This window comes from Centroberyx affinis, unplaced genomic scaffold (genome assembly GCF_046629955.1).
Source record: "Centroberyx affinis isolate AG114_WGS23_722 - 3 ecotype Tasmania unplaced genomic scaffold, CSIRO-AGI_Caff_v1 ptg001735l_1, whole genome shotgun sequence".
Classification (NCBI taxonomy): domain Eukaryota; kingdom Metazoa; phylum Chordata; class Actinopteri; order Beryciformes; family Berycidae; genus Centroberyx; species Centroberyx affinis.
Window position 1 is genome coordinate 144,311 of NW_027280140.1, and position 22,903 is coordinate 167,213.

At 40.9% G+C, this 22,903-nt stretch overlaps 2 protein-coding genes across 6 annotated transcripts; one reads left to right on the forward strand and one right to left on the reverse strand.

The window, feature by feature from the left end:
• The first annotated feature begins 27 nt into the window (after positions 1–27).
• On the forward strand, positions 28–9,045 carry LOC139651945 (zinc finger Y-chromosomal protein 1). Of its 4 annotated transcripts, none has more exons than XM_071528842.1 (8): positions 28–175; positions 2,701–2,812; positions 3,141–3,455; positions 4,588–4,737; positions 5,178–5,306; positions 5,415–5,549; positions 5,691–5,834; positions 6,427–9,045. In XM_071528842.1, exons 2-8 carry the CDS (start codon positions 2,731–2,733, stop codon positions 7,728–7,730), a joined length of 2,259 nt encoding a protein of 752 aa, XP_071384943.1. In that variant the 5' UTR covers positions 28–175; positions 2,701–2,730; the 3' UTR covers positions 7,731–9,045. The 4 variants fall into 4 exon arrangements, with proteins under 4 accessions (XP_071384943.1, XP_071384944.1, XP_071384945.1 ...); XM_071528843.1 differs by having other exon boundaries at positions 2,701–2,797; XM_071528844.1 differs by lacking the exon at positions 5,415–5,549.
• Positions 9,046–9,672: 627 nt separating this feature from the next.
• LOC139651946 (palmitoyltransferase ZDHHC23-A) lies at positions 9,673–21,859 on the reverse strand. 2 transcript variants are annotated; one of them, XM_071528846.1, is made up of 9 exons: positions 21,747–21,859; positions 21,008–21,613; positions 19,804–19,971; positions 18,851–19,088; positions 10,708–10,847; positions 10,523–10,602; positions 10,141–10,254; positions 9,931–10,032; positions 9,673–9,814 (listed from the first exon to the last, which is right to left on the reverse strand). In XM_071528846.1, exons 1-9 carry the CDS (start codon positions 21,857–21,859, stop codon positions 9,795–9,797), a joined length of 1,581 nt encoding a protein of 526 aa, XP_071384947.1. In that variant the 3' UTR covers positions 9,673–9,794. The 2 variants fall into 2 exon arrangements, with proteins under 2 accessions (XP_071384947.1, XP_071384949.1); XM_071528848.1 differs by lacking the exons at positions 18,851–19,088; positions 19,804–19,971; positions 21,008–21,613; positions 21,747–21,859 and adding an exon at positions 12,654–12,832.
• Between the last annotated feature and the right edge of the window lie 1,044 nt (positions 21,860–22,903).

Here is a 22,903-nt window from a genome sequence, read left to right on the forward strand (position 1 = left end):
CTAGACGTCCTGCTTTCAGCGGAGCTCCAGAAACAGCCGGCCCCTCCTTCTCTGCTCCTCTCTGGCCCGCCCAAATAACACAAAATTCCCGATTGAATCCTGCCCGAGTCTGGGGAAACCAGGCGGCCTGGGAAACCGAGAAGCGGAGAGAGGCCATCCCTGCAGCATAAATCTGGTATGCAGGCCGTTTTGCTCGTAGGGCGCCCGTTTACAGACAACCGTTGGCCTTTGTGCGCGTATATCTCTGTGTTATTGCATGCGTATTGTGATTTGTTTTATTCTGTCGGAGAGGCCGTAAAGGGCTGGGCCTTTTCTTTTCAGGCCCAGGCCTCAATAGAGGCCATAATCGGTAATTCAGGCCTAGCCGGATAGCTAGCCATCCTGGGGAAAATAATGAGAGGGTATTCATTGTCTGGTCACCGCAATTGTAATTAATTATTTGCATCGAAGTGCACCCATGTCTGCAACGGAAGAATTGTACACGTTTTCGCCACCTCAATTAAATATTATCAATGTTTATTAAAGTTCACATTCGTCCAGACATCAAGCTAACAAAATGGCGCACGCTTCTGTGTTGAAAATCGGTTGTGGAGAAGGCGTTTGTGGAGCCCTCCTCCTCCCGCTAGCTAGCTAGCTAGCTAGCTATCAGAGCCATATCAGCTTTCATGCTCCGCGGTGAAAATGTACCTTCCTCCCTACTTTAGAGAGTACATTGAGTGTGTATGTGCAGTCAGCTGTCTCCTAAATGAATGTTTTGAGCATTAGGTTGGTTTTGGTGTCTGTAAATTAGTGCTGCTTGTGTGATCAGTTGGAAGATGTAAATCGGTTCATTGGTCATCATCACGCTGTATTTAGACTTGCATGGAGCTGCGGTGGATTAATGCAGATAGTCTGTCCATCCTTGCTGGGTTTAATTCATAGCAGCATCTTTCAACACACCGCTGCTGCTGTGCTGTGCGCCACATCTCCACACCGTTGTCATTTTCCACCTGGAGGTGGGGGATGGTACATGCAGTGGAAATTAAATGGCACCCCGGCTGCATCGCTCACATCAGTGTTTACATCTCGGTACCCGTGTGTGTCGCATTATATCAGGTTTACACCTCAGCCTTGTGGAGATGAAGCTAACTGGGCGGTATGGCTTGTCTTTGAGAAATCATTGTAGCTGGTAGCTGAAGTAATGGTGCAATTATGGACGTCTCTAATGCCACTGATCCTCTCATTTGCTGTTCTTTGCCGCAGACACAATCAACGCTGCATAAAATATCCAGCTTATCAAGTCATCTAGTCTACTATTTAGTCTTAAACTGTTATTTTTCCTAAAACAAGTTCATAAATTTGCCAGTGAGATGATTACACTTGCTTCCAATGCAAATTACTTGAATCATGAGATTATTTTGATACTGTGTGATTTGCCCTCTTTCAAGATATGTTGCTTACTTCTAGAAGATTCTTAAAACAGATGAATATTGGATTGCACTGTAAGCAAATGAAATTATTATTATGCCTTTTTTTTACTTTTACTTTTGAGGAAAACAAGATGCTAGATTGGATAAAATTTAGATGATCCCCTTGGGAAATTGGGTCATCGCAGCAGCAAAAAATAGGATACAGCAAAGTGAAACAGGATATAAATAGAACAAATGGGATTATATCAAAGGTAACACAGACAACAGTTACATTTGTAATGTATTAATTAAGTGGAAGTGTGTGGACAGAATGTGCAAAGCGTGCATCATATTCATATTAACAGGTCCACAGAAGGGCAATACACAAAATAAACTCAATGCTAGACTTGTTAAGATGTATGTTTTGCAGTGAGGGCCCAGCTCAGGCTATGGTCTCCCAGCAGTGCAACAGAAGGCCAATGAAATTTATTTCTTTATCACGTGAATCACATGCTATCTTCGAATTAACACACACTCCATGTTTGTGTTCATGCTCCTCAACGGAGCATGAATAACAAGCACACTCTGGCTTTCCCTGGGTACATCTGTGAAAGGAAATTACACAGTTCTGCGTAGGTTAAAAGCATGATGTTCAAATTATGTCCAACATTGTTGTTCTGTTATAAATTATACTTGATCTTTTGAATCGCAAACGCATCAATTGCCAAGTACACTCGCATGAATTTGGCTTGGTGACATTGGTTCAGAGACATGTTGACTGCTTGCAGAGTTTCACAGTGCTAACACACAGTACAAAGGAAAATGACATACAGTGAGCAGCAGACGATACATATCACGCTACATATATATATATTCAACAGCTATGTGCGTTTGAGCAAGGTATGGATTATGGTGCAGTTGGAGAGGAAAGCGAATTGGGTGATCTGTAGTGCATTGGTCCAATGTGCTTTGAGGAAGTTATACTGAATAGAATGAGATGCATGGAATAATGTATCAGCACGGGAAAATGCATTGATGATGCTAAAAAGCATCAGTCTGCAAAATCTAAACTACACAGTTGTGCAGACATACGAAGTGAAGGATTGTGTAAAAACTGAAAATAAATAATAAATAGTATGGTAATACATGGTAACAGTAATAAGGTTTACAAACAGTTGTATGTGATGGTGAGACGGAGTCGAGATTGTGTGGGCTTGAATGATGTCTTGGTGTTTTGTACACTTTATGTTTTTAACATCTTTGGTTAGTAAAGATCTAAGCCTAGCCTTAACTTTTCATCATATGCTTTCAGCTCTCCAGTGACAAATGCAGTGCGAGGACAATGGATGAGGATGACACCAGGCTTGCAATACATTCTCAAGAGCCTAAAATAATCTTACACGGATCGGGTAATTGGTCATACTGTAATTAACGTTTGTTTGCATTTACCACATAATATACAATATGTTTGTGGGTATGTGTGAGTTCCATTGAACATTGTGATGTTAGGATACTTCAAGAAGAGGGATCCTTCAGTTTGCCAGATAACTGTAAAAAAAAAAATGTAATGGCATAAGTTAATCAAGTGTTGTTCATAATGAGATTATGGCTGCTGTGCCTAATTATATTAAAGAAGTTATGATGGCTGCAAGACATCCAAAGGAACCAGTATCCAAGACATACCATTCAAAACACTCAAGAATAACACACAGTTCCTTTTCACCGTTAACTGGTTAATCCTGCTTGTTCCAGATGAGGGTGGTGCCGGCGGGCAGGAGTTTGTTGTGGAGCTACAAGAGACTGTGTTGGTGTCAGAAGGCGAGGGGGAAGGAATGGCGGTTCACAGGTTTGCCCCCGACGAGCTAGTGATCCAGGATGCCGTTGAGGATGTGGTGTCTGAGTATGTGCACTGCGATGAAGATGAAGACGTCGCTGTAGAAACCTGCGTGATGGCCCTGGAGGGCGAGGAGGAAGGCGTTGCCATGGGAGACATCCCTGAAGATGCGCTGGATCCAGAGCAACAGGAGGAGGACCAAGACGGCTGTGGCGATTATCTGATGATATCTTGTAAGTTTACCACTCTTCTATTAGCTCTTGTAGAGGTGTAGTATTTGTGCTATTACCAAAAAATATTTATAAAATAATTAACGGTATAGCCAATAGTGGTTTTAAAGGTTATAGGCTGTTCTACATTACAGAAAAAATGGTTTGTAAGGTAATAGTGAAAAGTGGTTTTAATATTAGTTTGTTTTTCAGCCACCTATTATTGCAGAACTTTGTTGAATACTCAATTCTGATTGGTCAATGAACACTTTCTAAGGTCAGTTATTACTGAACAACAGATCACTGTTTCACATCTAATATTCTGAAGTCGAGAAGTGCAATCGATTTTGTTGATTTCGAATCAAATTAACTAGCGACACCTTGTGCCAAAAAGACGTGACTCTGTTCTGCTGGAGTATTATTGCTTTAGCTTTTAATAAATCATTATAAATCTATATTTTGTGTCAAATGACAAATGTCTTTGCTACATAGTCATGTAAAGAATAGCCATAGTGCTACCTTTTTAGTATAAATGAAATGTTTAAGATCAATTACGTAGGAAGAGTTTTCAAGAGTGAAACTTTGGCCTATCTTATACCTGGCTAGTATAACTTTGCAGAGTGGCAGCGTCCTTGGTGTACTGCTGCCTCTAGAGGTTACGCCTGACTGCAGACAAAGACTGCGGGCTGATTGGGATGAAAATGGAACAAGACACGTTGGAAGCACTGATGGAAATATTAATCAGAGCCTTAATTTTAAGCCATGATTTTATTTTGTTGGGACTACTTCTAAACTACTTCTTCTTCAGTCAATTTTGTGTGAAATGGTAGAAAAGTTGCATAATCAAAAAAAAAAAGTTTTAATTTCATTGCTAAAGATTGCAATCATTGTTAAACAAATGTAGATATCCTGAAATAATAAAAATGCTAATCCAAACAATGTGTTTAATTAAATTGAAACTGCACGTCTTCACCAAAATTAGACTGACAAGATATTTGGCATATGAGTTAAACAACTGATATGGGTGGCAGGATTTACAATGTTTTCACCAGCTCATGGATGGCTGATCACTCAAACCTTTACCTCTGTAATGATATGTGATGTGTAGCTCTCTAGTTTTACAATGTCCTTCTCCCCTTCTCTTTCCCCCCACAAGTGGACGAGGCTGGTAAAATGGTGTCCGATGATGGAACTGAGGTAACAGTGGAGGGGGCTGTGGAGGATCAGGAAGTGGAGAAAGATGAGGATGGGCAGGAGGTGATAAAGGTGTACATCTTCAAAGCCGACTCCGGGGAGGACGACATGGGTGAGTCGCAAGTCCTCAGCGTCCCTGGGCAGGACTGATGCAAGCTCAAATTATACCAGCAACACCCAAAATCACAGTAAAGAATGCCCTGTTATTATGGCTTTTATACAATGGTCACCACATGTACTCTGAAAGGTTTTCTTCAAAGTGGCATATATGCATAAGAATAAAAGTTAAGTGTGGTGTTTAGCTCCAGTTACCACCATTGGCATAGCAACCAATAAATCACAGATAGCTATGTTTTATGGAAATGAACAGCACAGTTTTGACCAGATTGCTTGGCTGAAAGTAACTGTTGTGTAATGGACAATACAATTGTAAAATTGCATTGTAAAGGGTTAGGGTTAACCCTAAATTGTGTAATTGTTCAATACAAATCATTGAGGATGGGTAAGCGCAGGTTTTTTTGACTGAGGATTTATTAAGTGTTGGTTCTACAGGAGAGTCAGTTGACATCAGCGATGGCGACACGGAGAGCGTGGCGCTAACGGAGTCTTCAGGCCAAACACTCAGAGAGAAGATGGTTTACATGTCTGTGGGGGATTCTCATCACAATCAAGGAAACCATGGTGAGTCAGTCAAATCTAACAAGCAGTTTCCGTTGCATAGGGATGATTGTCATGAAACTAAACGTCGCTATGACACATTGGTTTTGTACATGTTGGGCTCATCTGCAGGTGGGTCCAAGGTGACTGATGAGGTTTATATGGAGGTGGTGGTAGGAGGTGAGGAGCCAGTAACTCACGACCGCTCGTATGACAGTGTGTCTCTAAGCAAGGACTTCATGCCTGTGGCCTGGGCAGCTGCTTATGGTCAGCACCCCATCTACTAAATTGATTTCAAAACAACACTGGAAGCCTGTTCATCATACCATGTCTCTTTGTGTCGCGGCTTAAGAATTACAGATGCCAGTTTTTGTGTTTTGTTTTAATGACATCCTGTCGCTCGCACAGGTGCCGAGGATAGCGAGAGTTGTGAAAACCGAAACGGTGCAGCCAGCGCTCTGCTGCACATCGATGAATCGGACGGTGTTGACGAAATCAATAGACAACGCAACAAGAACAAGAGACGGTCGGAGCCTCGGCAGGTCCAGACAGGTAAGGGGCAGCGGAAACTTAACGGATATGTGAGTTAGCCTGTGGGGGTGCTGTGGCTGGAAGGCCACCAGTGCAAATTCCCAGACTAGTTGCAAATGTGAATGATGAATGCTCTTCAGTTCCTCAATGGCAACCATTTTACCACCTTGAGGAAGGCGTTTAGTTCCCAGCTGCTCCGGTGGAGCTGCTATCACTCTCTGTTGGCAAGGCTGTGCAGTATCAGTACATCGACCGCCAGTCACTGTTAGCCTGTTCCCCTCCAGTTCTTCTGTCTGTCCCAGCAACGGCTTCCCCGGGGTTGCAGCTTGACTCACGGTGGCAGCTCATTCTTGCTTCCTTTGCTAATGTGTGGACTCTGATAAAATGCTGTCATCCGTTGCATTTGACAGTGGCATTCTTCTCTGAAACACATTCCTCTCTGCCGCCATAGTTACCTCAGCTTTTGGAAATAAAAGTTCACAGGCTAAGTGGCTAATATGTTGGCATTCAACAACAAGTTTTTGTCCACACTCATTACAAGCAGTCACTGTTAAGACAACCATGATTCTGGCCATGTTTTAATTTCTCTCTCCTTCTTGTCAATTCCCTCTAGCCATCATCATCGGTCCATATGGCCAGCCTCTGACAGTATACCCCTGCATGCTCTGTGGTAAAAAGTTCAAGTCAAGAGGCTTCCTAAAACGCCACACCAAGAACCATCACCAGGATGTTCTGACAAGGAAAAAGTACCAGTGTACAGACTGTGAGTTCACCACCAACAAGAAAGCCAGCCTTCACAACCACATGGAGGTGCACACACTGAGCAGCAAGGCCCCCTTCGAGTGTGAAATGTGTGGCAAGGAGTTCCACCAGCAGGCGGCGCTATTCTCTCACAGACTGCAGCACCACCACCGGGAGCCCAAGAGTCAGGCGCCTCCACCAGCCACCAAGATGCATAAATGCAAGTTCTGTGACTATGAAACTGCTGAGCAAGGACTGCTCAACCGGCACTTGTTGGCTGTTCACAGTAAAAGCTTCCCGCACATCTGTGTGGAGTGTGGCAAGGGCTTCCGACACCCTTCGGAGTTGAAGAAACACATGCGCACGCACACAGGGGAGAAGCCTTACTCCTGCCTCTACTGTGACTACAAGTCAGCCGATTCCTCGAACCTCAAGACGCACATCAAGACTAAGCATAGCAAAGAGATGCCATACAAATGCGAGCGCTGTTTCCAGACCTTTGCCGAGGAGGAGGAGTTACTGCAGCATGGACTGACACACGAGGAGAATAAGACCCACCATTGTGCCCACTGTGATCACAAGAGTTCCAACTCCAGTGACCTGAAACGCCATATCATATCCGTTCACACCAAGGACTATCCCCACAAATGCGCCGTCTGTGGTAAAGGCTTCCACCGGCCATCTGAACTGAAGAAGCACTCGGTGTCCCACCGCACCAAGAAACTCCACCAGTGCCGGCACTGCAACTTCAAAATTGCAGACCCCTTTGTTCTCAGTCGCCATATCCTGTCTGTCCACACTAAGGAGCAACAGGCCTCTCCTGAAAAGAGTGAGGTAAAGAGGACGGTAGAGACACATACTCCTGTTGCAACACCTAAAAAGGCTGCACCCAGCAGTGCCAGCAGCTCTGCTGCACCCACTAGGGTCAGCGCAGCCAGCTTGGCCAGCAGCGTGACTGTGGTTATTGGCAAGGGGCAAAAAGAAAGGAGAATCTACCAGTGCCAGTACTGTGACTACAGCACTGGGGATGCTTCAGGCTTCAAGCGACACGTGATTTCCATTCACACAAAAGACTATCCCCACCGCTGTGAGATCTGTTCGAAAGGCTTCCGAAGACCCTCGGAGAAGAACCAGCATATCATGCGCCACCACAAGGACGTGGTGCAGGCAGAGTGACTGACAGGGCCAAATACTGTGCCACCACAAAGAACACTGTTGCAGCCACCATCACACCACAATCACTGCAACCTCAGCACTACACTTGATTCACATTAAAATAATGTGATGTGTGTGCGTGCTGCACTTAGTCCGTTTTATTGTTTCGCTCTTTTTATGACCCTCAGCCTAATGTTCGTTCAGAAATGTATAAACATGTACATAACATTAATGCTCTTCAGAATAGGCAACAGAACCCCTCCATAGACTTGCACTTTTAACTGCATGTCCCTTGCTGGTGACAGTGTGCATGGCAGATTGTGCAGATGTCTCTGGTCTCTTTGTAGATACACCTTTTTTAATTTTGCAGGCAGCAATCAGTTCTAAATCATGATGGTCCTAATTATTTGTCTCACAACTGAAACGTTATTTGCAAAAGGTTTGCGTCGTTTTGTTAAAATGGAGTTAGATTTTCTGTACTAAACACAGCAGTATGGTTGAGGAACCTGTTTCCAATAGCACTTGCCAACTTGTTGAAGATGATGAATGCAGTAATTAAGTCATGTATGGTATTTACATGTATGTATGTTTGTGTGTGTGTGTGTGTGTGTGTGAGTGAGTGTGTGTGCATGCGTGCGCGCACGCGCATGTGTGTGTATGAGAGATAGAGCGAGAGAGAATGACAGAAAAGTATCTATTGTGCTTCCCGGTGCTCTGATCCCACCACTCTGTAACATATTGCTTTTTGTTTTGTTAACAAAAAAACACAAGGCTGGCTATGTACAGCACCCAGAGAAAAAATACCAATCATTCTCAGCTTTGGTTATATGGGCCTATGGACATGAAAAACACAATGAAATAGTGGATGTATCATGGTAGTGAATAAAAGTTCACATATGCACCCATATTGCAATGCTATCAGTACCCCCAACGCTTGATCATTACACACTTGTCTGAAATTTCTGTTGCAATGCAGTACGAGTCGTTCAGAATGAGAATGCCCAAAGCAGTAGAGATGAAGCCCTGACTGACAGTAATTTTGGATCCAACATCGCTTTCTGGGGAGTAGAGTTACATTCATTTGCAGATGCAGGCCTTTTTTGTGATCAGAGAAAAATGTATGTCTAGCTTTCAACAAAGATTAGTGATGACAAGCTGTTCGAGCGGCTGGTTCCTTTACCTATGAACAAATTGTTTTTCATATGGATTGACATGGCAATATACTTTTAATCATGGACTAAGCATATTCTGCAAGCACCAGTATCTGTGGATAAGAGCTGATACCGATATTAGGCTGGTATAAAAAACGAAAAAAACATTGGCAAATATTAGCCAATCACATCAGTGTACCAATATGTCTGTCTGGCCTTAATAGGGATGGAATATCTGGTGCCGCTGTTATGAAGCTACAGACTGAACTCTTTGTTTTCCCCCACGCAGATCTACTTTTGCCAGTAGAAAGGGAAATGTATTAGTCTCTTTAGATGCAACTTCAGAAGACTGGTGCTGGTGGTGTATTTGTACTATGGCTTTTACTTTTATTTCACCTGTGATTATTTCTGTTTTTATATTTATTTCGTCATTTACAAGTTGTTGTATAGTTAAGTGTAACTAGACTTCTATGGGACGTAAATTATTGTTTTGTACACAAATCTGTAAAAAGTGTGTAGATGTAAACACTTGATAAAAAGGAAATCTGAACTGTGTTGTTATGGATGTACTTCAACGTATTTGTTAAAAAAAGGTAATAAAAGCAAAGTATTTTAGATGCGTATCTTTTATTTGCGTATCTTATGGATGATGGTACTCAGCTAGTGTTCCTGGGAAAAGTGCAGGCGTGTGCAAGCAGAGCAGTCTGTATATCAAACATGTTTCACTGAAGCTACTTTGTGTCGTAGCATCAGGAGTGATTCGTTGCACACACTAAATGGCCTATTTGAAAGAACAGAGTGAATGACACAACTGGAAGGCACTAAACAGTATTTTACTGTCTCATTTCATAGAAGTGACCATGGTAGATTTACCCTGATCACAACAAACATTCAAAGACGAAATGGTTGACGTATGAAGACCAGGGGCAGCAAATTAGGCAGCAGGGCACTCATCTAGAGAAGACACAAAGATTAAGAAACAGTAAGACATTCAGAGTATAACACCATTGCAAATCTTAATGATGGGTTACTTTACATAAAGACTCTACCAAAAAAAAAAAAAAACGTACCATTTTTGGGAAGGATAGCAATATTTTCAGGCAGAATCCCAGTGTCCAAGGAAAACTGCCTGAACTTCTCCAGCAGTTCGGGGCGGAGCTCTGACCCACGGCCTGTGAAACCACATGTTAGACTGCTCAGTATTTTGTTGGGTATAACTGAATTAGTGACTGGAATCAGATTCATTGGACAGTGTGTAGAGACAAGGGTAATGACTATACCATATAGTTTGTTGAGCACGGTGGAAACGCTCCCCTTGGTCTTGATGGTGTGGATCAGAGCGTACTCGTCATACTTCACATCAACCACGCGCATTTCGTTGTCGTTACTCCAGCCTGACAGGGAGGAGGGCAACATGAAGAATTAAGCAGAACGTTTTGGCCTGTACTCACTTCTTCCAGAGGCTATTTTAGGGTTAGGACTTGGTTTTAGGGTTAAGGCTAGAATTAGGATTAGGTTATGGTTAGGGTAAGCGTTCAGGTTAGGCATGCAGTGGTGAGGGTTAAAATTAGGGTGAGTGGATAGGGAATGAATGTCCTCCTGAGGATAGAAGTACAAGGAAGTGTGTGTGTGTGTGTGTGTGTGTGTGCAGTGTACACTCACGCTCGCTCTTGAAAGTGAACTTCCCAGGCATGTCTGTCTTCTTGGCCAGGTGGTTCATTCTCCAGCAGGAGCCCTCAGAGCTGGAAAGAGAGAAAACAGTGAACATGATGAGTGACCATCCTCTCCATTTGTTTCCATTCATCTCCAGCAGCAGCAGCAGCAGCAGCTCTCTCCTCTACACTCACTTGAGACTAGCATATGACATGTCCAGGTCCCCATCAGCAGTTGGAGTGAGTATGGCCGTGCCCATCTTCATGCTGGCTCTGTGGTTCACAAACCACTGGGCATTAGTGGCAAATCCGATCAGGTACCACTTCCCTGTCACCTGTGGACATGCAGAAACACAAGTGGTTTAATCACACAGTAACCTCTTTTACTGCTGTTAACATCTAGGAGGCAAAGCTAGAAGAAATGTGACAAAAACACAATAGCCTTGATCTACTTAAAATCGAGGAATCTGCTTGAAAAACCAGCTGCAAATTTGCATGCATAAAATGTGGAACATAGCTACTGGGGCAAGACTACAGACCTGAGCTGAAAGCATCATTAATGATTAACATTGTAAAAATATATTAGACCCTATTTAGAACCCCCCATATTATAATTAGAATCGCTGTGGGACACTTTTTCCACATTTAATCCTAATTAATAAGCATTTTTAAGTGTGTTCGTCCATATGATTTACTGAACAAGAAAATGCTGAGTTTTATATTTAGTGTCAGAGAAAGCATGCGATGGAAGGCACAGGACGAGTCGAGTGATGCCTATGTTTTTTTTTTTCTCATGACAACTTTGTTTCGACTGATAATTACTAAAACAAAATAGAACAAATGTCTTTTCCCGATGCAGAAATATGGCCAAAGCAGATTTAATCCAAGGACACGTCCACTTATATGGGTATTTTAGCTGATTTTAGCCTTTTTTATAAGTAATAATAATAATAATAATAATAATAATAATAATAATAATAATAATAACTTTATTTATATAGCAACTTTAAAAACAGAGTTTACAAAGTGCTTTGACAGAAAAAATAAAAGCAGAATACTCAAATTATGAATTTAAAAGGCAATAAAACAAGCAAACATTCAAGTAAATAGTGGTATAATTCTAGGATGAAAACCAAAATAAATAAAATAATAGAATAAAAGTAAGATAAAATTAAGATAGAGTTAAGATAAAAGATAAAAGATAAAAGACGTAAAAAGACAATAGAAAGACGATAAAAAGATGATAAAAAGCCGATAAAGAGACAATAAAAAGATGATAAAAGATAAAAAGACGATAAAAAAGACAACATCACATAAAAGCAAGTCTATAAAGATGGGTTTTAAGAAGTGATTTAAAAGAAGTCACTGATTCTGCTAGCCTTCTCTCCTCAGGCAGGTCATTCCAGAGCCAAGGGGCCTGATGGAAAAAGCACGGTCACCTTTAATTTTAAGTCTAGACTTTGGAACAGCCAGAAAGGCCCGCCTGAGGATCTAAGGCCGCGCACCGGCTCATATGGGGTCAACATATCTGTTATGTAGCTTGGAGCCAGACCCAAACGTGCTTTAAAAGTGATCAGTAAAATCTTAAAATCGATTCTAAACCGAACAGGGAGCCAATGGAGAGAAGCCAGGATTTGGGTGATGTGATGTCGTCTGTTAGAACAGTAAGAAGCCGAGCTGCTGCGTTCTGAACTAGTTGGAGGCGAGAGAGTGACTTCTGGTTGATGCCAGGAAGGAGAGAGTTATAGTAGTCTAGTCGTGAGAAGATTAGGGCGTGGATTACTTTAGTGTACAAAGTGTACAAAACATATAGGAAACTTAAAATTATCCGCCTAAATAAGCACGTTTACAACTTCTGGGTATTGAACTTAGCACATTTCATATAGTTAGATTATTTTAGCAAATTTTACATATGCCATGAAATAACCTACTTTGACAAATTATTGGACTACTGTAAAGGCATGCTGTTAAACATGTTCATCTTGAAAAATCCTCAGGTTCTGGTTTTTTTTTTAGACCAAATAGCTATACAGAAATAAAACAGTTGCATAAGTGCACCATGAAATCTAAATGGTAAATGAAAAAATTTCCCCAAAACTAACCACACATTTGATCTTAGTTCAGGTGATCATCTCTCTTACCCCCTGTAAATTGAAGTCTTGTTGGGGTACGACCTCAGAAGAGACCATCAAGGAGCAGAGCGCTGCTCCCAGCAGTCTCAGCAGTAGAGTCATAGCTACTGAGGAGCAGGATTAGTCTCAGAAACTGTGATGGAGGTGAAGCCTGGGTGAAGATCTGGAGGTCTGTTATCTAATTTCTGCCTGACATCCCTTTATATAGTGGAGAGTGAGGTTGCATAAACCCCTATTGTAACCTTTTCCCTCCCAACACACACACACACACACACAAACCCTGGAGCTAGGATGGGTTCAAACATGAGAAGAGTCTCCAAAAGCCACACCTACCACAGCAAATGAACAATGAAAAATGAACTTGTATCCCAAATTCAAGAAAGAAAGAAATGTATGCTGTCTGTTACATACTGTAAGAGAGAACAGCCACAAAAATCTTAATCTTTATAAATCACTGACGAGTCAAAGCAATTAGGAGAAACAAAGCAAAGCACCAACATAATCTGCTAAGATATGAGCAGAGTTAATATACTGTCTGTCAGTTTGTTCAGTATGTTTTTATAATTTACGCACAGTATTTGGTAATGCATTTATAATTTGTGGCTTTGAAGTACTTGTGAACATCAGCCCAAAACTGAAAAAAAAGGAATAACAACAAACAAAAAGTGATAAACAAAGCAGCGGCTGCCCTCCAGTCCTTTCCGTGGGCAGAGACCAGAGAATCAAATCCTCCTGTCAGCAGTTACAATAGTAAACAGAGACACCACTGTAACACATATGCCCTTTGTGCATTTGTGTGTGTGTGCATCTGTGTGTGTCATGCTTGGACGCTTGAGAGAGTGTGTGCTTGATGATGTTGTTTTTTTTTGTTTTTTTTTACAGAACATTCATTTCCTCACCAACATAACATCTATCTTAAATGGTACTCTAAAGCTGCATTGTTGATATGCATTAATTGAAATAAAAAACAGCGTAATACATTTGTGAGAGTGAACTTGAATGCTTTCCTGGGCCGCTGTCTGTGTATTGTACCCTGCATTAGAATCTGTAATGCTTCTCTGTCCCCTTTCCTGTTTAACTTAACTCTAATACTGACATTAACTGAAGTTCTGGAGGAGGATAGCGCTGTATGCAGTCAAATCCCTCTGCTACTCACTAAGCATTCTCTTTCCAGTTTATTTGCTGTTACACAAAGCGCTACACACTTCACAAGCACATTTCTCTGACTTCTGAAACTTAAAAAAAAACTTAGACAACTTCTATTCACCATCCTTCATGAATAATGAATAATCTACAAAATATTTGAGCTACAGTCACCTTGGAACCTGCTTCCTTTCGAGACTTTGAGACAGAAAGGAAGTGGTGAGACCATATCCTGTCTACTGGAACCAGACTCCATGGAAGCCTCATTCCCAAATTCATACACACCATACCTCTACTGGGAATGGGAATGCTAACTAGCAAGAGAGTCAGAGAGTGAATATATCTGGCATTATTTGTTTGCAGGTGTTTGTGGCACCAGAAATAAATAACTCCAGAAAATACTGCCCACCAAACATAGAATTGTAAAGTAATATTGAATATGTTCATACTCTGCTTCTTTTTGCAGTGATGGATTATGCCTCTTAACCAAGCAGTGTGGCTTCATAAAATAGTTTTTGATGCTGTTAGGAACAGAAGTGGAGAGACTGGCATCAGGAAGTGACCACAAAATTCAACAGAGATCCAACAATCTGCAAGATTGACACTTTCCAGAATGGTTAGATTTGTCTGTAATTCTGTTCTCATTACTATTTTTCACCTAAACTTGCTGGAGGCAGCTGTTCCTGCTGCACAGTGTCAAGTTTGAATACAGGAGTGATGAAAAAGAGGTGAAGAATAGTGTAGAGAGTTGGAAATAGATCAGTGGAGTCAGGTGCAGGTAGATACATGCTGCAGACAGACACTCCTCCAACCTACATACCACGCCAGTTTAAACAGGCAGGCCATCTGTCATTCTTATTTCTGAGAAATCTAGACTATATTCTTGGGAAAAAAATATTTTATATTTGCATCATCACAAACACAATCACATAAAAACAATAAAAAAAAAACTGTAATTACTGTATTACTTTGGCTCTGCACTGAATACAGGAATGTGTGATTTGACCTACTTTATTTGCCTTTTGAACTTTTATAAACACCTAAAACTTCCCACTAAAAATTCTTTGATTATTAAGATAAGATAAGATCGCACTTTATTGATCCCCTAGGGAAAATTTGGGAAAAACATCATCACAGAGAAAAGATTGAAGATTGAATGAATACGTTGGTGAGAGCCCACTGCCAAAAGAAATCAGGTTATCTCCAATGCTGAGACATCTGTCCTGCCAAAGGCATAGTAGTCCAAGGCAGGCATGCACACACATACAGTACAGTAATATAGTACACACAGTACATACAGTGCATAGAGGGCAAGAGAAAAGAAAAAAGCAGTGATAAAATAATAGAAATAGAGGTCACATAGGAGGATTAGGGCATAAATAATGCAGAATACAGAGAATTAAAGGTGTTAGACATTATCAAAAACATTAGCATATTGAGTAGATCTAATGCTTAGTGTAACAATATTCCCACATTAAAGGGGGACATTAAAGAAAAGCTCAGTCTGGGCTGCATGAGTCTAAGATAGATAGATAGATAGATAGATAGATGGGCTGAGAACTACAAGAGAACTCCAACCATTTATGGAAAAATAACAAATCTAATGAGAATAATTAAAATAATCAAACATGGTAAAGATATTTGGCTCTGGATTGCCTATTCACATGGGAAACTGTAATGAGAAAAGAAGAAATAGGGTAATTTTGAGACAGAGACAATTATGGCATGTTCAGGGTTATTACCTAAGGGGATTAGCAAATGGAGGTGCACTGCATGAGTGAAAGAAAAATCTATTTCAGTAGGGTTAGAAAATAGAGACAGAACAGTGAGTCTATGTGAAGAGAAGATCTGCTCTCTCAGAAGCTGCCACATGAGGTCAGGCTTACAGAAGAGCCCCCTGAACAGATCAGAGCTGACAGACTGATTAACCTTCTGTCAGACACAGCGACTGGCCCGGGTCTACATGCATGGGGCTATTTAAGGGGCAAAGGGAGAAGACTCACCAAATCTTAGGTGTTCCCTCACATCCCCTTTTTATTGAATTTGACAAGCTTCCCTCTGGCAAGCAATACAGAGTGCCCAGGGCCTCTGAAAACATCATTCACAAGGTCTTTTAGTCCACAGGCCATTAACCTGATAAATTCTTAACTATACTTTTCAGCTATTGTACTTATTTTACTGTGGTGGCCATTGTACCTGTAGCTCTGTGCTGTCTTTTATGTCTGGTACTATTTGTACTTGTTCTATATGTCTATTGAAATTGTTTTTTATCTCAACTACGGTGAAGCCAAAGGCACATTTCCAGAAATGGACAATAGAGTACCTATCTATCTATCTATCTATCTATCTATCTATCTATCTATCTATCTATCAATCTATCTATCTGTCTATCTATCATTACTCAAAATCAGAAATGATCTTTACTGTTGGCTTGCACTGCTCATCTGGGAAGAGTGAAAACTGTTCAGATGAACGTCTTCTCCATATTATACCCTATAAATGTTTTCCATTAAGATTTCTATGTCTGTATGAACTATTTGTGACTGCCTGACCCTCTTATAAGCCATGGCAAGTGAGAATTCAAATCTCTCCACCTGCCAAAAATGAGGAAGGCCTTGTGCTGCCCAGGTTCAAATTGTATTTCTGGGAAATGAAAACTTGTGACCGCTTGGACTGACAAGAGCAGTGATTTAGTGTTTGAACACTGAGAAGGCAGGCGGCCAACATGTGATCGCAGAGTTACCGTTCATGGAGTTACTCTTCAAAGACTGTCATGAGATCAAGTGGGCCAAAGGGATATTGCAAAACTGAAAATAAGTATTACATTCATATGGAAATTCATTTTAAAATTAGAATAGGAAATAGCAGCACTTTATTCAGAAATGAATCCATTTGTCACATCAGCCTGGACAGGCTATACTGACAGCTAAAACTCTTACTGGACTTGACAAACAGAGTAGGCTAGTTAAATTGAAGTAGGGCACTAATATAAGCTATTACAGCTGCTCAAAATTAGATTCAATAATTAAATAAAACACATGTACATCTAGTAGAGGCAAGCGAATAATTGTCACAGCAGTCATCCTAGATAGATTGAAGTACTTGACTAGCTGGAAGGGCAATGTTTGTACAAGAATCGTATTCGTCCTTCACCTGAGAATTGACAGTCTGATGACAAAATATCATTTGCTATCCAGCCTGCGTGAAAAAAGAAAAAATACAAGAGAGTGCAGAAGCTGCATAACCTTGAAGCTGATATACTGAAGAGTGATTTACTTTTAGGAGGTTTATTGATTTAAATAAATTGATTGATAGCTTTAATCCACCCATGATGTGCATAATGACAATTGATAATGGGAAGTAAAGGGAAATGCAAGGGACGAGACAATGGAGTCCGGACATTAATGGAGAGTGCACACACCCGTTATGTTTAGTTTATTATCTTAAGAGAAGATAGAGGAGTTTTACTTTGTTAAACATACATTAAATATTGAACATTAAAGTGGTGGAGTGGTTGATGGCCTTGATCTTGATATAATTAAATAAATACTGCACATGGAAGAGCATATATAATTCTAATGAAGTATAGAGATAAAAATCGTAATAGTATATAGTGTTTGTTTCATACATGTGATTTGTGGGTCTTATAGAACCAGTGGTGCCATGAGAAAGAAATGGGCAGACACCATTAGACTGAAAAAAATCAATAATGTGGAAGATTAAAGAGCAGGAAAAGTGAGATTGAACAGTAAGAGATGAGTTAAGCCAATCCAGGAAGTGTGATGCTACTGTATTCCTGGCATTGACTCACAGGGTCACATACAGGTTTCTATTTGTTTGTGTCAGTGTGTGTATGCACGATTGGGAGTGTTTTGAATATGAATTTTGGTGTGTATCTATTCAGAATTAATAATATTGATTCATAGAAAGTGGTGAAAATGCTGTAATGTACTGTGTCAGTCAAATCACATGCAGAAGAAAAAGTGATGTATATGAGGCCAGAAAAGCACTTTCTGCCACTTTCTGTAAAAAAAAAAAAAAGACACTAACAAGAGCTCTATTATTTTTTTTATTTTTTTTTCATTCATTTCAGGTTGCCTCATCTTTTTTTTTTTAATTTCTTTTAATCTTTTTTACAGACATAAATTCAAAAATAACCCAATCAGCATGATGCTAAGACCTTTCTGCTGGTATAATAAATATGTAACACTGCAGCTGTAACAGAACCAATCTGCATGTGGGTGGATGACAGAGTGAGACGATGTCTGATAGCTTATATTCACAGCCTGATGCCGGTGCTTATTTCTATGGACAGACAAAATTCAACACAAAGGTGTATCAGTGTGTAATCTTTATGCAGTCAATACTGTTAGCACCTTGACATTCCCCTGCAATTTATTTGACAGAATTACAAGTGGCATACACTATAAATGACAAGAGTCTGCAATAACAATAATAAACAATAATAAAAATAATCAGATACACTAGATTTCCACATTTACTTTGTAGCTTTTATTGTAAATAATCAAATGCAGCCAAAGGTTCTGTGATAACTACTGATCTGAGTTGTGCTGAATCACTTTTGTTTAGAAATACATGAAATGTGACTTCTTTAAATGTGCTATGTTCACACTCTATTGTTAGAATATAAATTAAAATAATAATGAGAAACTTCATTGATCCCCACAGGGAAATTCTCTTTCCACTTCCCCTCCTCCACAGAGAGGTCAGAGGTCAGAGTCAGCTACAGAGCAGGAGCCCTGCAGCTGGTGAGGATTCAGTGTCTTGCTCCAGGACACTTCAGCAGGGCTTGAGCTTGGGTGCTTCGTTTTTAAAGGTCTCCCTGCTGCCTCCAAGCAGGTGATGTTGATGCATAGATGTCTTCTGTGTGATGATTAATCCATTTCATTGTCACATTACTGGAAAAAGAGCCAGAGGGGAGCTGCTCTAAATTCTTCACGTGTGGGGAGTTGATTAGTACCTGCGCCCCATCAGTGTGGTGGATGTAAGGGTGTTGAGTCTATAGACTAGACCAGGTCAGTGAGGCTGGAGCGAGGACTGACCGAGGCGTCTGCCATGGTGAGGAACTCAACCCAGTTCTGGTAGAAACCACGTGAATACTCTCCAGTGTCGATGACGAGTCCGTACAGTCGGCTCTGGCCCGTTTTGTTCCTCAGAGCGAGTTGCGCCTCCCGCTCTGTCACGTTGTAGCTGATATTGAGAACTTGTAACACCAGCAGGTGTAGCAATCCACCTGTGACAATACTGCTGTACCAGGCACAGGTGAAGCAAAGTGCTGTGCTGTAAATATAGTAGATTAATAAGGATAGTTATAGTTTAGAAATATTAGTTTCCTTCATTGAAGTGGATCAGTCTTTGAAATTGTTATTTCTTTGTGCAAACAACTGCGAACAAATAGCATTTTACAGCAATCACTCTGTTGGCAATAACAGATAAATTAGAATGTGTTTTTTGGCACTGGGTAAACAATAACAACAATAAGAAGTGGAAAATTATTGTAGCTGTAATGTACAGCTCTACAATATTGTACTACAATACTGTAACTTGTAAAATTTAGTGAATTTTACCTTGTAAATAGTAAAGTCTCTATCAAGCATACAGGTCTGATTTCACAGTAATAATGACAGAATGCATGAGTGAATAATAACACCACAACTGTATTATAATAACTAAAAAGTAATCAGATTTGGAGTCGGGTAAACTGTTTACTGTAGTAAACTGCCAATGTCGAGTTCTCAGAATTTATCTGCTACAAGATTGACATGGCCTTGTTGCTAATGCTATTGATTGTGTTTTTTCCAATGTGTTTTTTACACTAATGTTCACTGTAAAAAAGGGTAATGATGAAAAGGTTGACTCATAATATAATAGCAACCCAGAATGTTCAGATTTTATGACCAATATTTATTTTGATATTTATAATTTTAATAACTTTTACAATGTTGTACAACCTTGTGGCCCTGTAGCAGAGAAAGTGTGTGTGAGAGTAAAGTACCTATAGTGACTGTAGACCCCGGGACAGTAGAGCAGAGCGGTCATCAGGTACTGTCGGGGACAGAGGCTGCGCAGCACCAGACTGATCCCATACAGGGACGTCAGCAGGAACACCAAGAGGGTCAGCAGGAAGCTGCGGTGGTTGGCCTGTCCGACACAGCTGTTTATCCTTCAGCACCTCACCACATACACACACACAACACATGCATGCGCACACACACACACACAAACACACACACACACACACACACACACACACACACACACACACACACACACAGACACAGACATTCAGACTCAGACCCAAAATAATCCACCAGTGTTTGGACAGCGACACACTGTTTGATATTTTGGCTCCATATTCTTATTCTCTTCGTGAAATGATACAATGACAAGGTTTAAATGTAGATTGTTTTAATTTGAGGTTATTTTCAACCATATTGAATGAACTGTTCAAAGAACTACAGCTCTTTTTGTATGTGGCCTCCCCATCTCAGGATGCCAAAATTATTATGTTATTAGTTAAAGATGTCAATTTCCCTGTCTAGCCAAAAATTCTATTGTGCAATTGCTTCTAAAAGTCTGCATCCCATCACCAGACGGTGGGATGCAAAGAGTGGTGCGGGGTGTGAGGTGGGGTGGTGGAGTGATAAAGACCTGTTCTATTCTACATATGCTTTTAGCTATATGCTTTATTTGCTAGATGAAGGTGCCTCTGTTGATGTATCTAGATGACATAATTAACTGACTGTCCTGGTTTGAAGTCACTTCAACCTTTTTAAGTTGAACCTGTGTGTCTCTGCAGCCTGGTTTGTATTTGTGAGGTTTTCTCTGTGTGACCTTGTGCCCATGTGTGACTTTGTAGAATCCAGGCCCAGACAAATTCTATTACGGAGCTTAAGGGGGCTTTGATCTGTTATTAGATGTGTGCACTTAATAAAGTAGCTAATAAACTGGCTGCTGAGTGTATAATGGTGTAATGGTAAGTTTGACATTTCCCCAGTTTCCCTATTATGGAAGGAAACAAGGAGTGGAATGTAGAATCTATGTTGAAGCTATTTTTGTTGCTGTGAAATTATAATGCAGTTATCTATTTCTTTTTGAATTACATTATTTTTCTGCTGCAGCAAAAGTATAACTGAATGACAATTACTGACTCATTGCCCCTGCACCGCAGATGGATACAAGTATTTAATCTGACCCACCAGATACAGTGGTGGTCCAGACGCTGGACACAGGATCCGCAGATACGACAATGTCCCGCCCGCGGGGGACGCATCATTTTGCACACAGCACACCTGCTCCCTTTTGCAGCCAGAGCCTCTGTCCGCGGCTCCACTGAACGGCTAGATCCATTAAGGTGAGGAGAGACTTTGTCCGGCTCTTGGCTCTGACTGTGTGAATCGGCTGGGGAAGTCCTCACAAAGCCTGGGCCCCTCTTGGTGTGAACAAGAGACACAATAGTGAGAATCATCCCAGTGGTCACAGCGGACACCTGCAGCTGACTTACATCCCCACGGGGTAAGATCTCTGTGATGAAGAGATAGTACATGTAGGCCAGAGAGTAGAGCGAGAGGGTGAGGAAGAAGAGGGTGCGTCTCTTCCTTCGATGCGTGGCGTAGTAGTACCACAGCACCAGGCCGGGCAGAGCGGTCAGGATGACGACGCCCAGCAGGACGTGCAGCGCTGCCACTCGCAGCAGGACAGGCAGCAGCAGCAGCGCCGGGATCATAGAGATCTCCAGCTTGTCGATCATGGCCATGAGCAGAGGCCACTGACACCCACTTTGATCAGGTTTACCTTTCAGCCACCTAGAGAAGACACAAAGTCACAGTGGGTGGAGAGGAGGCAGCCTGGATAATAACTAAGATTCTAATTCTGAATGGGGTTTATTATTATTATTATTATGGTTTATGATCCTTTTCCCCCTCAGCCCCTTCTTACCTGTTACAGGCTTCATCCAGATCTTCACAGCAACATCCATACTGGTAGACATCACACTCACAGCAGCACATGGGATCCTCCGGCTCTGGAGGCTTCAACCTCTCCCATTTCATGATGGCTTGCTAAAGATGAATTTTCTGTGAAGTTTCTGTGCAAACAAGCTGTCAATTCAATAAAAAACAACAACATTGTATTAAAATCTTGCACTATGTAGCTATACCTTACAGAATTACAGATCATTAGTGTAAATTGTTTAAAAAAGTAACTCACTGCATTACTGTTTAATTTTGACACATGCACTGAAAGCTTTGTTGGAGAATCACAATCATACATCTTTAGGCTTGGTAATAATTTAAGGAGTGAAAACAAAAAGTGAAAAAAAATAACAGAATTCCTACATAAAAATAAAGACTGTAGCGCGATCAATAACAATCCTCCGTACAAAAAGGTTTTATTGATTAATATGTTAAAATGTTTTTGCCCGTGCTCAGGCAATTTCCTGCAATTAGTGTCTAAACATGCACTCTCTAAGGAGCAAGTGTAGGCGGCCCTCCTGCCCCCCTGACCCTGACTGACCAACCCCCGCCCCTCCCCTCTTCATCTCTCCATGACTGAGAAGCAAAGATGCCAAACAGCACAAACTGTGAATCCCAGGACCTACAGTCCAATTAGGTGTAAAGTTGTAAAAGAGCATAGGAAGAACATGGATTTTGTTTTAAAGAGGATCACATTACAGTAGGCTTAACATGTACAACCATGATGGCCAGTCCAACATAAACTCATGGCATGGATACTGTACAAATTGCCAACACATAGAAATATCTCTGTGTACACACACATAGAAAACAACAACAATACTACCACTACTTATAATGTAGTTTGTCTATAACCCTTCTCTGAAAGCAAAGTTCACAAAGCACTGTACATGAGAATTGTAAAGCCAAATAACAGTTATACAACTAATTACAATACAATACCATACCATACCATACCAAGTAGATGGCTCTACTGTAATTACTCTGTAACACTTTCCTATTTCTACAATAAAAGGGCTGAGTGACTAGCTATAAGATTTTGTTTGTTTTAAAATTATCAAAAATAATTTTCATAATTAGAGGTTTCTCAATCCTGTTATATCCCCAAGAGCTACTAATGTA

Bases quoted from the DNA above. Each gene is read 5' to 3' on its own strand.
- LOC139651945 (XM_071528842.1), top strand. From the start codon at position 2,731: ATGGATGAGGATGACACCAGGCTTGCAATACATTCTCAAGAGCCTAAA. The intron at 5,307-5,414 runs GTGAGTCAGTCA...GCTCATCTGCAG, and splicing joins TCACAATCAAGGAAACCATG to GTGGGTCCAAGGTGACTGAT. The intron at 5,550-5,690 runs GTCAGCACCCCA...TCGCTCGCACAG, and splicing joins GGCCTGGGCAGCTGCTTATG to GTGCCGAGGATAGCGAGAGT.
- LOC139651946 (XM_071528846.1), bottom strand. From the start codon at position 21,859: ATGAAATGGGAGAGGTTGAAGCCTCCAGAGCCGGAGGATCCCATGTGC. The intron at 10,033-10,140 runs GTATAGTCATTA...GTGGTTTCACAG, and splicing joins CGTGCTCAACAAACTATATG to GCCGTGGGTCAGAGCTCCGC. The intron at 9,815-9,930 runs GTACGTTTTTTT...TGTCTTCTCTAG, and splicing joins TGCTATCCTTCCCAAAAATG to ATGAGTGCCCTGCTGCCTAA.